Source organism: Manis javanica, chromosome 9, assembly GCF_040802235.1.
Source record: "Manis javanica isolate MJ-LG chromosome 9, MJ_LKY, whole genome shotgun sequence".
In the NCBI taxonomy this organism is placed as follows: Eukaryota; Metazoa; Chordata; class Mammalia; order Pholidota; family Manidae; genus Manis; species Manis javanica.
The window spans coordinates 34,870,982-34,889,840 of record NC_133164.1 but is presented as its reverse complement, the minus strand read 5'-3'; the positions used below and the strand labels follow the sequence as shown (position 1 = coordinate 34,889,840).

The 18,859-nt window shown below is 34.7% G+C and overlaps 1 protein-coding gene across 6 annotated transcripts in view; it reads right to left on the bottom strand.

The window, feature by feature from the left end:
- The window catches only part of LOC108397109 (ubiquitin carboxyl-terminal hydrolase isozyme L3-like), a 211,672-nt gene that overhangs the window by 177,780 nt on the left and 15,033 nt on the right, over positions 1–18,859 (bottom strand). For 4 of the 6 annotated variants that reach the window (XR_012121050.1, XM_073212533.1, XM_073212532.1 and 1 more), the window contains exon 5: positions 16,155–16,236. The exons of the other annotated variants lie outside the window; for them this stretch is intronic. Coding sequence is in view for 3 of the 4 variants with exons in the window: in XM_073212533.1 (XP_073068634.1) it covers positions 16,155–16,236 (82 nt within the window). In the remaining variant the exon portion in view is untranslated. The remainder of the gene's footprint in view (positions 1–16,154; positions 16,237–18,859) is intronic. 6 annotated transcript variants of the gene reach the window in all.

Below are 18,859 nucleotides of genomic sequence, written 5' to 3'. Positions count from 1 at the left end.
CATCTGGCCACTCTGGGACAAAGTAAAGGTGGGTGGCCTGAGAGGCTTCCTAGCAGCGAGAGGGCTGCTGGAGGGGCAGGGTTTGCATGGAGCTTGTTGCTTGAGAGAAGTGATAGGTGGACAAGGTTGTCTGGGTATGCTATGCCCAGCAGGTTGGGAACTTTGAGGAGCTTCAGACGCTCCATACCCATGGCGGGCTACTCAGCTCTGAGGCCCCCCAAAGTGAAATGAGGTCTGCTGCACCTTCCTCCTGGCCTATTGGCACAACCTCACAAACTGGCAGTCCCTGTCCTGGTGTCAGGCCAGCCAGAGAGAGGCCCCGACTATGGCAGTTACAGATACAAAGAACAGAGGCTTACACCTGTGTACTCGGCCCACTGGTTCTGAGAGTGGAGACAGGCACAGCAGCCAGGAAGCAGGAAACAGCTCTTTCCTCTCCACAGGCACCTGTGTCACTTCCCTGCAAAGCCTCACATCACTCCAGGGGCTGAGCAGCTTGAGAGATGAGAGCTTCTGGGCACTAGAGGGTGCCACATAGAAATATGAAATGTCATAGGAACCTGGTTCAGACCAAAATCTCACAAACCTTAGAAAAAGGGCCAAAAGAAACTGAACTCAGCAATCTTCCTGAAAGAGACTTCAAAATAAAAATCATAAACATGCTCATGAAGGTACAGAAAAATATTCAAGAACTCTGGGATGAATTGAGGACAGAGATTCAATCATTAAAAAATCACATATCTGTAATTAAACAGACAATGGGGGAATTTAAAAGCAGATTAGATGCAGTAGAAGAGATGGTAAATGGAATAGAAATTAGAGAAGGGGAATACAAAGAAGCTGAGGCACAGAGAGAAAAAAGATCTCTAAGAATGAAAGAATATCAAGAGAACTGTGTGACCAATCCAAATGGAACAAAATTTGCATTATAGGGGTATCATAAGAAGAAGAGAGACAAAAAGGGATAGAAAGTGTCATTGAGGATGTAATTGCTGAAAACTTCCCCATAGATTTCCTAACAAAAGGGACCAAAGGAAGATAACACCAAGACATATAATAATTAAAATGGCAAAGATCAAGGATAAGGACAGATTTTTAAAAGCAGCTAGAGAGAGAAAAAAGATTGCATACAAAGGATAACCCATCAGGTTATCATCAGACTTTTCAAAATAAGGGAGTGGCATGATATATTTAATACAATAAACAAAAGGGCCTTGAACCAAGAATACTCTACTTGGCAATGTTATGATTTAAATATGAAAGAGGGATTAAACAATTTTCAGATATGCAAAAGCTAAGAAATTTACCACCCACAAAACACCTCTATAGTGCATTCTGGAGGGCCTGCTGTAGATGCACGTATTCCTAAGACTAAACAGATGTCACTAGGGGAAATATAACCACAGCAAAGTAGAACAATTAATTACTAAGCATATGCAAAATCAAACAACTACCCCCAAAGTCAATCAAGGGATTGACAAAGAGTACAGAATATGATACCTAATTCATAAAGAATGGAGGTGGAAGAAAAAAGGGGAAAAAAAGAATCTTTAGATTGTGCTTGTAATAACATAATAAGTGAGTTAAATTGGACTATTAGATAGTAAGGGAATTTTCCTTGAACCTTTGGTAACCATGAATCTAAAGCCTATAATAGCAATAAGTACATACTTATCAATATTCACCCTAAATGTAAATGGTTTGAATGCACCAATCAAAAGACATAGTCACTGAATGGGTAAAAAAACAAGCCCCATCTATATGCTGCCTACAAAAGACTCACTTCAAACCCAAAGACATACACAGACTGATAGCAAAGGGATGAAAAAGATATTTCATGCAACTAATAGGGAGAAAAAAGCAGGAATTGCAGTACCTGTAACAGACAAAATAGACTTCAAAGCAAAGAAAGTAACAAGAGACATGAAGATAAAGAGGTCAGTCCAACAAGAGGATATAACTGTTATAAATATGTATGCACCCAAAACAGGATCACCTACACATGTGATACAAATAATAACAGAATTAAGGTGGAAACAGAATGCAATGCATTCATTTTAGGAGACTTCAACACACCACTCACTTGAAAGGACAGATCAACCAAACAGAAAATCAGTAAAGAGACAGAGGCATAAACAATGTATGGCAGACCCAATGGACATCTACAGAACACTTCATCCAGAAGCAACAGGATACACATTCTTCTCAAGTGCACATGTAACATTTTCAAGAACAGATCATATACTCGGCCACAAAAGGAGCCTCAGTAAATTGAAAAAAATCAGAAATTGTACCAACCCAGCTTCTCAGATTACAAAGGTATGAAACTAGAAATAAATTATACAAAAAAAAACAAATAAGCCCACAAACAGATGGAGGCTTAATAACATGGTTCTAAATAATCAATGGGTCAATGACCAAATAAAAACAGAGATCAAGCAATATATGGAGACAAATGACAACAATGATTCAACACCAAAAAATCTGTGGGACACAGCAAAGGCCATGCTAAGAGGGAAATATATTGCAATACATCAGGAAAGAACAATCCCAAATGAACAGTGTAAACTCACAATTAACGAAACTAGAAAAGGAGGAACAAATGAGGCCCAAAATCAGTAGAAGGAGGGACATAATAAAGATTAGAGCATAAATAAATAAAATCGAGAAGAATAAAACAATAGAAAGAATCAATGAAAGGAGCAGCTGGTTCTTCGAGAAAATAAACAAAATAGATAAACCCATAGCCAGACTTACCAAGAAAAAAAGACAGTCTACACAAATAAATAGAATTAGAATTGAGAAAGGAAAAATCACTACAGAAATACAAAGAATTATGAGAGAATACTATGAAAAATTATATGTTAATAAACTGGATAACCTAGAAGAAATGGACAACTTTCTAGAAAAATACAACCTTCCAAGGCTGATCCAGGAAGAAACAGAAAATCTAAATAGACCAATTATCAGCAAGGATGTTGAATTGGTAAGCAAAAAACTACCTAAGAACCAAACCACTGGACCAGATGGTATCACTGCTGAACTTTGTCAAACATTTAGTGAAGAACTAATACCCATGCTACTTAAGGTTTCCAAAAAGTAAAAGAGAAGGGAAAACTCCCAAACTCATTCTACATGTCCAGCGTCGCTCTAATACCAAAACCAGGCAAAGACCTCACCTAAAAAGAAAATTACAGACCAATATCCCTGATGAACATAGATGCAAAAATATTCAACAAAATATTAGCAAACCAAATTCAAAAATACATCAAAAAGATCATCCATCATTATCAAGTAGGATTTATTTCAGGGTTGCAAGGATGGTATAACATTTGAAAATCCAACAATATCATCCACCACATCAACAAAAAGAAGTACAAAAACCACATGATCATCCTCCATGGATGCTGAAAAAGCATTAGACAAAATTCAACATCCATTCACGATAAAAACTCTCAACAAAACGGGTAGAGAGGGCAAGTACCTCAACATAATAAAGGCCATATATGACAAACCCACAGCCAACATTATACTTAACAGAGAGAAGCTGAAAGCCTTTCCTTTAAGATTGGGAACAAGACAGGGATGTCCACTCTTTCCACTGTTATTCAACATATTTCTGGAAGTCCTAGCCACGTCAATTAGACAACACAATGAAATAAAAAGCATACAGATTAGCAAGGAAGAAGTTAAACTCTCCCTGTTTGCAAATGACATGATATTGTATATAACAAACTCTACAGAATCCACTCCAAGACTACCAGATCTAGTATCTGAATTCAGCAAAGTTGCAGGATACAAAATTAATGCACAGAAATCTGTTACATTCTTGTATATTAATGATGAACTAATCGAAAGAAAAATGAGGAAAACAATCCCATTCACAACTGCATCAAAAAGAATAAAATCTAGGAATAAACCTAATCAAGGCAATGAAAAACCTACACTCTGAAAACTATAAGAGCCTATGAGAGAAATTAAAGACAGTACCAATAAATGAAAAATATCTCATGCTCATGGATAGGAAGAATTAATACTGTCAAAATGGCCATCCTGCCCAAAGCAATCTACAGATTCAATGCAATCCTTATCAAAATACCAACAGCATTCTTCAGTGAACTAGAGCAAATAGTTCTAAAATTCATATGGAACCATAAAAGACTCCTAATAGCCAAAGCAATCCTGAGAAGGAAGAATAAAGCAGGGGGTATTACGCTCCCTGACTTCAAGCTCTACTACAAAGCCACAGTGATCAAGACAATTTGGTACTGGAAGATTTACATACCCATAGACCAATGGAACAGACTAGAGAGCCCAGATATAAAAGCAAGCATATATGGTCAATTAATATATGATAAAGGAGCTATGGACATACAATGAGGAAATGACAGCCTCTCAATCAACTGGTGCTGGCAAAGTGGATAGGTACATGCAAGAGAATGAAACTAGATTATTGTCTAACCCCATACACAAAAGTAAACTCAAAATGGTTCAAAGACCTGAATGTAAGTCATGAAAGCATAAAACTCGTAGAAGACAACATAGGCAAAAATCTTTTAAACATAAACATGAGCAACTTTTTCCTGAACACATCTCCTCAGGCAAGGGAAACAAAATAAAAAATGAACAAATAGGACTACATCATGCTTAAAAGCTTCTGTACAGCAAAAGACACCATCAGCAGAAAAGGCATCCTACAGTATGGGAGAATATATTTGTGAATGACATATCCCACAAGGGGTTAACATCCAAAATATACAGAACTCACAAGCCTCAACACCCAAAAAGCAAATAACCCCATTAAAAAATGGGTGGAGTATCTGAACAGATACTTCTCCGAAGAAGAAATTCAGATGGCCAACAGGCAATTGAAAAGATGCTCCATGTTGCTAATTGTAAGGGAAATGCAAATTAAAACCACAATGAGATATCACCTCACACCAGTTAGGATGGCCAACATAGAAAAGACTAGGAACAACAAACGCTGGCAAGGATGTGGAGAAAGAGGAACCTTCCTGTATTGTTTGTGGGAATGTAAAATAGTTCAACCATTGTGGAAAGCAGTATGGAGGTTCCTCAAAAAACTAAAAATAGAAATACCATTTGACCCAGGCATTCCACTTCTAGGAATTTACCCTAAGAATGGAGGAGCCCAGTTTCAAAAAGACATATGCACCCCTATGTTTATTGCAGCAGTATTTACAATAGCCAAGATATGGAGGCAACCTAAGTGTCCATCAGTAGATGAACAGATAAAGAAGATGTGGTTCATATACACAATGGAATATTATTCAGCTATAAGAAGAAAACAAATCCTACCATTTGCAACAATATGGATAGAGCTGGAGGGTATTATGCTCAGTGAAATAAGCCAGGCAGAGAAAGACAAGTACCAAATGATTTCACTCATATGTGGAGCATAAGAACAAAGCAAAAACTGAAGGAACAAAACAGCAGCAGACTCACAGAACCCAAGAATGGACTAACAGTTGCCAAAGGGAAAGGGACTGGGAAGGGTGGTTCGGAAGGGAGGAAGAAGGGGAATAAGGGGCATTATGATTAGCACACATAGTTTAGGAGGGGCACGGGGAAGACAGTATAGCACAGAGAAGACAAATAGTGTCTCTATAGTATGTTACTATGCTTATGGACAGTGACTGTAATAGGGTATGTGGTGGGGACTTGGCAATGGGGGGAATCTAGTAACCACAATGTTGCTCATGTGATTGTATATTAATGATACCAGAATAAAAAATAAAATAAGAAAAAAAGAATTTAAAAAATGCTAACTGGGAATGATTCCTCAAAATGTCAGTAATACCAGGTTTATCATGCTTGATTATTGCTTTTCCTTTGTTTTCCTTGTGCAGTTTCCCTATCTTGGGAGCTCAAATAACTTGTATTAGATAACATTTAAGATTTAAGAACAACTTAAGATTTTAAGACTGCACTCTTCCCTGTCTAAGTGTCTCTAGACTTGTGGTCCTAAACATTCCTGAGGCTGTTCATCTTCATATGGCCTGAGTTTACTTAGCTAAGAGTCATTTAGGCTGACTTTCAGAGCAGAGAAAACTCACTGAGAGGATTTTTTAAGGTCATAAAACTGGAAAGTGACAGAGTCAGGTCCAAAGTGCACTAGTTTGAATGTTAAGGCATTTTAATTCTAGAATTCTAATTTTATAAACAGCACATTTTTTATACATTCATAAAATAATTTTATGCAATCACTATGTGCTAACACTTCAAGTGAAAAAGCTCAGAAAATAAATCTGTATAAAATGATGCTGGATGATTCCTGAACAGCAATGGGAAGCTTCCTAAGGATACCATTTCAAATTTCTACTGCGTTGTGCTCTACCTGACAATCTGTAATTATATGAACATGCTTACCCTACTATTTAGAACATGGTACTAATCAACAAGTTAAAATAAATTGTAAGTCTGAAACTGTTATGGGCTGAGTTCATTCTCAGTTCTCATCTCCACTGCAACAAAGAATTGAGAGACAGAGACATAGTGGCAAAGCAGAATGAACATTTTATTTGAATACACTCCAAGGGAGAAGCAGGACAGAGTCAAGGGAGACAGAGGCAGGTTTCCTTGTATGGGTAAAATGGCAGTATTTCCAGAATCTCCTGCTGGCCTTAACCATCTCCATATCAATAGGTGCTTACAAGGGGTGGGGAGGGAGGCAAGCACGAGCCATGATGGGAGAGGTTTTGGTCTCCCAGACAAACACAGAAGAGAAATGGGGGAAATGAGAGTAGCAACTGGAGAAACAGGCAAGCGGGAGTAGACAGAGCCAGGATTCTTGGAAGCAATGAAAGTCCTTCTCCCCATCTAGTTTTCCCTTGACTGATTTATATTTCAGTGGTTTATGGCTTATGTGCCCCGAGCTGGGAACACATTTTCCCCCCTGAGTTACACATGATTACATTCCAAAGGAATCGCTGGCCAGAGTCAAGGTAGACAAAGGCAGGCTGCTTACCGTGAGGCTTCTTTTATGGGGTTTTCGGCAGGGCAGAGAAGTCCTTGATTGACATTCTTTGGCTTTGGGAGCTTGATCTGATTGGAGGACTGAAGACATGGGCCCGTATTCTGACATTTTTATCTGGGGAATTTTTGTCATCTGGGGAGTGCAGTTTCTTATCTGGGGAGTGTCTGTGCCCTTCAGGTCACTCTTGGTCCCTGTGGCTTTATTTAATGAGTCTTCTAAGTTATCAGTGGCTCTCTGACTTTATATGATTAACTCCCTGAGTTTTTGGTGGGTCCAACCGTCTTTTCATCCTGCTATCTGTCTTTCTGCCTAACAAAACTAATAATTCACCTTTAATTGATAAATATTTAGAAAAAGTTTAGAAAATTTGGTAACTTTCTAAACTGATGTTGCTATTAAACATGACATGTTGTCCTTCAATTTAATTCGCATCTTCTAATATTACTAACTAATAAACAGCCAAGGAGCCACTTTCTTTGCCTCTCTTTCTTCAATTTGCTTAAATCATACCAATGCAAGATCTCCTTGAAACTTTTGTTTTATCTGAAGAAATCTGAAATAATGTATTTGCCAAGAATGGAAACATTAATTTGACTGGGAATTTATGAAATTTTGAAATACAGAAAATTTTGTGAAGTATAGTACTGGAGCAACAATGCCAGTGACATTTGACACAGGTGTAATGATACCCTAGATAATTATTTTCACTATAAGCAAATTCTTAAAAAAAAAACTAAAAAATGATGATGATAATGATAATGGTGGTGACTAACACTTATTACGGGCCAGGAAAACTTCTAAGTCTTTACAAATGTATTTTAATTCATTTTATCTAAGAAAATGATCAGATATTTCTCATTATATGGTTGATGAAATACAAAGAGAAAAAGTTAGTAACTTGCCCAAGATAACACTGGTATTAAGTTATAAACTTCAATAAAGATAAACACAAAGGAATATCAATTTACACATGAACACTTTCTCCTGTTGCCATTTTCCATTAATATTTTTATTTTACTAAGTCATACTCTGTAGAAAAGTGTACAAATCATGTGGGCTGCTCTATGAATTATCAAAAAATGAACAAACTCATGGTATCTCCAATTAGAGCTAAAAATCAAACACTACCAGCATCCCATTATCAGCGTACCCCTACATCCCAGAAGCAAACTGTACTTAGAGACTTGTAATACCATATATTATTACATGATTTGGAACTTTGTTTAATTGGAATCATATGATATGTATTGTTTATTTCGCTTGACATTACTGTTTGTGAGATTAATCAGCTTTGTTCAATGGAGCAAGTATCCGTGAATATGTGGGTCTGTTTCTAAGCTTCCTACCCTGATCCACGGGTTTACTTATCTATTCTTGAATTAACACTGTACAGTTTGATGTACTGTAGCTGTTTAAAAGCTGATCATATTTTCAAGATTGTCATGGCATTTCCTGGCTCTTTGCATTTCAGTAGAAATACTAGAGTCTACTTCTCACACACACACCTACACAAACTGCTAGGATTATTTTTCCAAAAAATCCATTAAACATATAAAGCAATTGCAGGCAATTTAACATCTTTCAAGTATTGAATCTAAAAATGGAATACTTTTCCTGTTATGTATATATCTATAATTTATCTCAATAAGTTTTATATTTTTATATATAGAGATCTTGCATAAATTTATTTCTGTTTTTCCTGCTAATGTATATATATATATATATAATTATAAAACTAATTTTTCAATTGTTAATTATTAGATATGTGCAAATAAAGCTGATTTTCAGATTGACCTTACATCCAATAAACTTGATGAATCACATTTAAATATTTTAACTATTTTAAGAGTTAAACATTTTATTATAAATGTTTGCAATATAATTTGCAAATACTGAGAGCCTTATTTTTTTTCCTATCTTACATACTCTATTTCTTATCTAACAACATCAAGGAACTCCAGGACAATGAAGAATGAAAGTGATGACAAAGGGCATCCTTATATACTTGTAATCCATTAGTGTTTTATCACGTGGTATGCTTCTAAGGTTTTGTTTTGTTTTGTTTTTAAAACTCATAATTGATTTAAAGGCATTCTTTTCTCCTCCTAATGAGCTAAGAGGATATTTGTGGTGGTGGTATTATTGGTTTGGCTTTGATTTTTAAACATGAAAATGTGTTGACTTTTGTTTTATCAAATGCTTTTTCTGAATCTATTGAAATTACTTTTCTCATCTTGGCATGAGATGAAAGTTTTCTCCTTTGTTCTGTTAATGTAATGAATTTACAATAATTGATTTCCCAGTGTTAGCTCAGTCTTACATTCATGAATTAATCATAGGTTGGTGATGATATAGACTTTATGTATCTCTAGACTTAGTGTGCTGGTTTTTGTTTAGGATTTTTGCATCTGTGTTTATGAGATACTTTTGGCTATAGTTTTCCTTTCTTGTAGTAATGCCCTTGTGAAGCTTTTAAGCAAAATAATGTGATCTCAAACAACAAATTGTTCAATTTCTTTTCTTCTGTCTGAAATAATTCATGGAAATATTAATAGTATTTCTTAAATATTTGGAAAAATTCACTCATGAAGCCAACTGTACCTGTAGTTATTTTGAAGGAAAGGATTAAACGATCAATTTAATTTATTCAATATATCAGGACAACAGAGATTTCATTCCTTCCTAGTTTGCCCTTAACCCTCAAGAATTACAACATTCCAATACAGAATGCCCAGAGTTATTTGTCTTTTGGAACTCTTCTGAATCTTTAGCTACCATGATAGCAGCAGCAAAAAAGAAGGAAAAATTATTAGCATAAAGAAATAAAGAAGCTGGTGCATAGACATATAAAATACTTTCTTAACTCAATTAGAGAGGAAGATGGCTGAATAGATATGTCACTCTTATCAAGTTAAAAAGAAGTTGAAAATTTTCACTTGGATCTTAATTTTATATTAATTCTCATTCCATGCTATTATAATTTTACTATTTTTAAGTAAAAGAGAGAGTTATAAATGTTTGAGAAAAATAATGTTTTTAACCTTTTTAAACAGAAATAATGAAGACACCTGCTAAGAAATCTGGTATGAGAAATCCACAAATCTTATTCAGGAGTGGTTTTGGCTTATCATGTTATTCTATATTCAATTTTCAAGGTTATACCTTAAACTATACATTTATAAACATAAATAGCTAAAATATGGGATATATGAGTATTTAAATATGTGACCAAAGTTTGCATTTAAAAAATTTATAAAAATACTTTCTTTTTTAATATCCTAGCAGTGGACATATGCTGAATAACATAACATTTTTATCTTGGATTGGATTACAGGAATTAAAATTTTGCAAATGCTAATTCCTTGGCATAGCAAATTGACCTAATGTGATTATTCAGCAGTGATCTTAAAACCATTTAAGATATTTTACGTTTGACTGTATAGTATCTACTAGTATTTATCAATTCCTAGGAAAAACATCATCCAGATTATTTTGTTTATAACAAAAATCAGTGTTTGCTATTAATTTTAGTAATTTAGATGGAAGCAAGGACTAAATACATATTCATTTAAAAATAGAAGAGTATCAATATAACCTTACTCTTTAAATTACATGTTTTTTCTTAAATACATACTAAAACTGTATACAGCATTCATTTTATTATTAGTGTCAGCACTATATGACATCACTGTAGGTGACATAAAGTGCTGCCAATTGTTTTCTAGTCTTAAAAAGAATCAGAATTGCAGAAAATCAGAGACCACAGAAATGTAAATGTGAATTTTTATTTAAAAATTTGACATTACAAAATGGCTAAGTAAATATGGTAAAATTATGGTATGTAACTTCTTTAAAAAATGTTCCTAGTTCTCATATAAAACCAGAGATGTTTTTTAAATACCTGATATTTTTCCACATCAAAAACAGGTGATGTAACTGACACGACATAAATGACACTTAATAGTAGCCAAGATTTCCTTGATTGGCACTGTAGCACCCAAAAATGATGCCCAGTGTCCAGAAACTCCAGTCATTTCATGGTGAGGATCTTTTGGCTTGAATGCCTACAATATTTACTAGAGAATAACGTGTACTTTCTTCACAATAACTTCTTCCCTTCATGGTAGAAATGAGAATAAAATATTGAAAAGAACGAAATTCAACCTTTTAAAAGAATTCTACCTCCTCATTAGCAGATCATTAGAAATCATGATTCCTCTTACTGACGTAAGCCAAATCAGGCTGATAAAATATGCACTTGTTCATGAAGATTATAATTTAACAGTTCCTGAATGCGTATGTCCTTTCAGACTTAAGAAATGTCACTGACTCTAAAAAGTGGTGCATTGAAAGGAAAAGAATTAGGAACTTCTCTAGGGCTGCCAAATACCATGAAAAGTAAAATTATATATGTGTGTGCTCACGTGCATGAGAACATGTGTGAGCACATGCATGAGAATGTACACATATTTAAAATTTTTAAAGCTTAAAATCAAAATCAGTAAGTTAATTTTAAAAGTATTTCTGTAGATTTTCAAATAAATTTAAGTCCAATACATTCAATTGCACTAAATTAAAGGTCCAAATTTAAAAAAGGAAAGTAAAATTATACTCTTGCAAAAGATGCAAAGTTTCCTACAGAATATCCATGTTCAGCTGGCAAAGAAGCCAAAGTGAAACATGGGCTAGATATCAACACACACAAAATACTACTATATATTTCATGGAAAATCTGGATAATGGCAGATTTCTTCATTTTGCTCACCTAATAAATCAAGATGTCCATAGATTTCAAGATATTCCTGAGTTTTTTTCACCCTACTGATTTAACAATTGTGTTTCTCACTTCAATTTACAATTCTCCATGTCAGACATTTCTGTTAATATCATGACATGTATCTCCACATGTTATATTTATTCTCATTTATGACACATGAAAAAATCTTAAATCCTAGCATTATCCTCTGTTTTGGAAAGTTGTGGTTTAAAACAAAATAAAGAAAGACCTCACCATCCCCAAACACAACCTCAACTCTATTTTTATCGCAGACATTTTTAGATAGAAGAGTTGCATCTAGTCAGATCTGGAGGATTAAACTGGTAAATTTAGTCTAAGAACTTTCCTCTAAAATAAGTAATAGTTTAATATCTCCATGTCCAAAAACATAGATTGACCAAAAAATAAAAATAAAAATAAAAAAGAAGAAGAAAGATGATAAAGAAAAGAAAAATAAGCATATTTTGATCCACTTTAGGATAAAACACTTGTTAACCTAAGCAAGGGGGGAAAATGCAAATAACAAATTTAATCTATTTGTACTAGATTTATTTTTTAGTGATATTAGATAAAGAAGAACAGATTACATGCTTGGTGGCATGGTGTCAGTGCAGTGCTTAAAAACTAAGGGACATAAGAATGATTTCAATAATATTTTTCCACTCTGACAAATACTAATTAATACTCCTTCAAACTTAGTTCTCCCATTCAACACATGCTTTTTAAACATGCCTCTATTTGGAGAAGGAATGACGACAATAAAAAAAGAAGAGAGACAGGCAAAGTATAAGGAGCTAGGAAAGAAGTTACAGAACATTTTTCAATTTTAAGAATGAAAAAAACTGAAGTTGCCCAATAAAGATCTACCACAAGTCTTTTTGTAATAGAATAAAGATGAGATACAGAAAATAAATGAAAATAAAAAGATCAGAAGGAAGTTACAATTTCAGAATTCTTGACAAAACTGGACTATGCAGCTTAAAATGTATAATACTTTGCACCAGAGTTCCTTTTACTGTGGCCGATTCTTCCAGGTTAGGAATTTAAGTTGTACATTCTATAAGACCTAAGTTTCTTCCTAATAGGTTCAGTCTCTTTCAAAGTCAAGGAAATAAGAAAATAAATCCCTAAAAAGGAAATATGTGATCTTAACTCATAATTCCAACATAATCAAAATAACTAAAAACTATAGTCCAGAGTAAAATGAAGCCATGCAAACTATATTTATATGGCTAATGAAAATGAAACATGACACTATTTTTCCCCAAGGACAGTCTGCATTAGTTGGGCAAAAAAAGCCAACTAGATATACACATAACCAATTTACCTTCCATCATGCATACATATATATGAGTATACATTTGAAATCAAAATGTACCCATTGCTCCCTAATATTCAAATAATTCTTCTCCTATAGGACAAGACTAATCAAAATAGATTACATATTTCATTGTAAATTAATTACAATTTAATTTCACGATTTAAATTCATGTAGTAAACTTTTACTAAAGATCTTTGATTGGTCATTAGTGATCAAACATATTTCCCTCTATCAAACACCAAAATTTAAAAACAGAATTCAATACTGGCAAGGGCTATTTCTGAGGCTATCTCCACTGAAGTAAGAGATCCTTGAAGAGACAAACTGTGTCTATACTCATTTAGTATATGCAGCACCTAGCATAGTGTTTGGTACCGTAGTGCTCAAACAGGTTACTTGATCAAATGAAAGACAATTTTGTTATATAACAAGAAACTTAAAAATGTTCATCCCTTTGACTCAGCAATTCTACTATGAGAAACTTTTTAAAGAATGAACAGAGCATGAATACTTGGATAAAAAAAAATATTCAATGAAGTTAGTTTTAACTTGAAAAACTGAAAACAATCTAAACATTAAAGGTTAAGGAAACTGGAAAGTAGATTATGGTTCATTCATCTAATAGCATATAGCCATGAAGAATTATTTATGAAGAGATTTTGATGAAACAAGAAAATGCTCATGATAAAATATTAAGAGAAGAAACCCACAACAGTATTTGATTACAACTGTTTAAAATGTGAACTAAAAATATACTCTAAGTAAATATATGAAAATTTAAAAGTGTTTTTTTGTTACATTTTACATACTGGCATGTTTACTTAAAAATATAAATAGAATAGTACCAGTTTCAGTTATTCTTCAATAATACTATAAATTTACATGGAGAATTCTGAACACTATAATAAATTAATCCCTTTTGTACAAAGTTAAGTAAACAAAATTAATTAGGAGAACTCTACTCATATCTGGTCTAGCTCCTAGATTAATAATAGACAAATTATAAACTTTAAAAAGTGGTTTTTAGATAAGCATCAATAAAATAAGTGTAGAGTCTGAAGGCAAATAAAATACCCTTTTGGACATTTTTTCCCCTCCTTTCAAATTTGACTTGAAGATTGCTTCCATTATTGTATCACTGATACTTGTTCATCATTTTAAAAACATGTAATTGCTCTTTTTTTTTTCCTAATCTCAAGTGAAAAATGAAAGCAGTAACTTTCAGTGCAGGTTAATGAAACATAAGTAAGGTAGGGCTAGTGTTCATATTTCCGTATTAGCCAAAGTCTACTTAACAATCGTGGTGGGATGGGGAAAAACATACAAGTAAAGAGACTTGCTCTATAGTAGCATACAATGGCCAGTCTTCTGAAAAGACTACTCTGTGTTGGTGGCTCAACTTATTGGTTTCTCATTTAGTCTACAAATTTCTGCATCTACTGAAGCTTCTGCTAGTCCTATTCAAATGACCGTGTTCTAACAGAGAGAACCAATGTCAGTAATGACTGCCATTGCTAATACACTGTTACTACTGACTTCACTTACTTTACCTTTTACACTTACATGTCCCAGTTCAGTCCCTGGTACCATCTTTGTGCTTTCCAGATATATATATAGTGGTCCACCACTATTCTTATTCTGTAAAATTCTCAAGGTTACTACCCAAATACAAAAGACTCCAGATATCTCCCTGAAACTTTATAGACTCCATACCCAGCTTCTACAGATGATCCATAAACTCACCTTAAGCTCAATATGCTTAAAACTAAACATACCACCTTTGGTGGTTCCCCATTGCCTACAAAATCCAAGCCCTCTCCTTGATATAGCTTCACCCTATCACTTCAGCCTCATCCTCTGCCATTCATATTCATTTTCTGAATGACTACTAAAATGAAATTACCATATTTAAGGTCCATTGCACACCAGGTACTATTCTAAGCATTTTACATGATTAGCTCATTAATGTTCACAGCAACCCCGTAAGACAGATGCCAAGCACTGTCCCAGGGATTCAATGTGAATATGACAAAAAGGCCCATGCACTCATGGACTCATGGGATTTACAGTCCAATCAGTGGAATATACAAACCAAAAAAAAAAAAAAATACCCAACTTACTATAGATTAAAAAGTGCCAGGAAGAAAATAAACAAGTTTTTGTGACAGATAATTTATACAGGTGGTGATACTTAACAGTGATCAAAGAAAGCCTCTCTAAAAAATGACTTTTAAGATGAAAACTAAAGGATGAGAAGGTGTCAACTATACAAAGAGAAGAGGTATATCTAGAAAGCACAAAGATGGTATCAGGGACTGAACTGCATCTCCCATCCCCCTAAATTCTTATGTTGAAGCCCTAACCCTCAATGTGACTATAGTTGGAGACAGGACATTTATGGAAGTAACTGAGGTTAAACAAGGTCACAAATGTAGGACCCTAATCAGATAGGACTGGTATCTTTATTAGAAGAGGAAGAAACACCAGCCATCTAGCTCTCCACATGCACAAAGAGGAAAAGCCACGTGAGAACACAATGAGAAGGCACCTGTCTACAAGCCAGAAAGAGACTGCTCACCAAAACCAACCTGTTGGCACCATGATACTGACTTCGAGCCCCCAGAACCGTGAGAAAACAAATTTTGGTTGTTTAAGTCACCCAGTCTCTGGTATTTTGCTATGGCAGCTGTGGGGTAAAACTGCAGTATTTCCATAAGGTCTCACCTGGCCTTAGTCCATTTACATATCAATAGGTGTTTCTTCCCACAGCCTCTGAAACAAGGGGCGGAGAGAGGCTGTTCTCTCCTCCTCTCTGTACTGTAATTGGTCTGGCGCCTGTCAGTCTCCAGGGAGCCTGTGGAGTTTCTCCCAGAAGGGGCAGGTAGAGAGACAAGTGCACAACAGGACAGGGGAGAGACAGGGGAGTGAGGGTGGAGCTAAAGGGGGTGAGTGGAGCCAGGCCTCTTGTAAGCAATAAAAGAGTTTCTCCCAATCTAGCTTTTCCCTTGACTGATTTCAGTCACACCAGTTTATTCACCCTGGGCCAGGAAAATACTTACCGCCTGGAGCCATAGCAGCCCAATCAAACACACAAATTGGAAAGACCTAAGTGTTTTGCAGGAGCTGACGATAACCAGTGTACTAGAACACAAAGAACAATGGAGATAATAATATGTCAAAGACTCGTAAGCTCATAGATGGTAGATGAACCTGAAATGAGATGATCACAAAAACAGCCCCTTGGTGAACCAGTATTAAACTGGTTGATACTGCATTTGGAACTGTATGGCAGGGTGGTTTGTTCTCTCAGTTACTGCGAGTCACTAAAATACTGACTAGAATATAATAAAACTATATTCCACCCTGGACTGCACAAACCAGCCCCACACAAGAAAGAACTGAACTTTTTCCAAAATATTAGTATGTTAAATGCCCTTGTTAAAATGTTAAGATTCCCTATTGAGAAACAATGGCTAATAGGCATGTTCTGTTTGCTCAGGGCACTAGAGAAAACCAAGACTGCATTTTTTTTTTTTAGTAGTTCTTATACTACTAAGAATAGTTCTGAACTGATTCCAGTGAATTAATAAATACACGTTTTGCCTATGTACAAGGAGTGGTGTTGGATATTTTTGAGCATGCCCAAATGAATCAGATGCCATCCTAGGTTTAAGAGCCACAATAAGGGAGATATGACACCACATGTCATCAAATCTGAGGTACCACTGGTTATAAGATGTATCATTTTATGTACCACTAAGAAGGGAATCCACCAAGCAGATTATGACATCAACTGAAAATTCATATTAATTTCAGAGGTGTTAAATGTGAAAATACATATATATCTTAAATAAATGAAATAAATAGCCTAAATGCAAATAGTAGGAATCACATAAAAGAATCCATAGCAGGGATGGACTGCTTCAAGCAGAAAGTGGCATTTAAGCCAAATCTTGAAGGACAGGAGAAATCAGAAAAGCAGAGATTTAAAAAAGGAATATATTTAGAAAGGGGGAACTGCAAGAGTTAAAGCACAGCAACAATAAAGTGAGGGATGGCTAGGGAGAAATGTTTAAAGAGAAAACACTGTTGAAAAGTTAGAGAGACAAGGGTTAGGAAAACCTAGAAGACAGCTAGGCTAAAGGGGCTGAACGTCACTGCATATGCTTGGGAAGTGGCTCTCAAATATTTTTTTTTCCTTACCCCAGTATACTTCAGGGCTATAAGACACATAAAATATATGGTTCACTCTAACAGTGATTCTCAACTGTAAGAGAGCAAAAGTGATTAATTCTGTGGGGGTGTTATTTGGAAAAGCCATCCAGAAAATCCTGAATTCCTCCTCCACCTCACCTTGAGAATCACCAAGTAACACAAAGTAACCCCAGAGAAATTTGAGCACCCAATTGATTCAGGTTACATTTGAGGAAAGCTAATCCAGCAGCACTGTGTACAAATGAATGAGTATTAGGATCAATATTAAAGACTGAGAATCTACATAAGAAGCTGTTCTTCTAGGAAGAAGTAAAACAAATTTAGATTAGTGGGGAAAATGTATGGTATAACTATTATAGAGACAGAAAAAATAAAGGGAAAAAAAGATTAAGTTACAAGATAATAAGCTCAAACAAGGACAACTGCATTCTAAACTATGATGGACATTTAGGTGATGTCTAACAGGCATCTAAGATGGGAAAAAAATGGAGTTCAGGTCTGGAAAAAAAGATGTAAACATCATCTAAAAATAGGTATTAAAGCCATAATAATTAAGAAAAGGAGGCAAGAGATGTTATGCAAAAGAATTTTTTAAGTAAACATATATTATTTAGTTGATTTATTTCAAATAATTGTTTTCATATTTTACAATAATCTTACTGATCACCATCATTGCTACTTTTAATACTCTATAATTTACAATTATCAAACAAAGCATAGTGAAGATTAAGTACATGTTTGGGATCACATAAAATAATATAAAAAACAGAGCATTTCATTAATTTCCAATCTGATGCTAAACTCATGTAGATATGTCACTTGTGTGTATAAACTTAGTAAAAAAAAAAAGCAAGTCTACACCTCTGACAGAACCTGAGAGCAATCAAGAAGGTGTATATAGGGAGAATTAATGTTTAAATTCCTACATGGTTTATTAGATACATTCAGTTTTCCAGTTCAATTTATGAAAAATTGCGGTTGTGTCATATAATTAAATTTTTATTTCTTTAAAAAATTTTTGAAGATAGTGGGAACACTTAAGATCAATATTTCTAAGTCAGGTTTTTTCTAAGTATTAAAGCATAAAGGGCAATATCACCTTCATATATGACAATGAATGGTTTCAAGTCACACATGGGATAAGAAAGAAGAAAATCTGTAGAACTCTGATGTTAACACTTAAATATGCTATAAACACACCAAATAACTTTGATTATTCATTTGCCTGAAACACTTTCTGACAAACTTCCCTCAAGAGTAGAAGAGTAAGGTTTGGTGGGAAGGCAAAGAAGAAATGCAAGAAGGGAATGAGGGAAACCAAGTGAATGAAAAAAGAAGTGAGAGGAGAGGTGACCTTGCTGAAGAACTAGCTAACCAAGTCAAGAGGGTGATGATCAACACATGGCCCCAGAGCAGAATTTATTGAGCAAAGGGAATGATATAGCTTCTTGTTAGAAGTTGGGGATGATAAAGACTCTTGAAAATCCTAATGGCTATCGATTTTTTCTCAAAATACTTACAAGTCAAAGGATTCTAACAGGGAAAACAC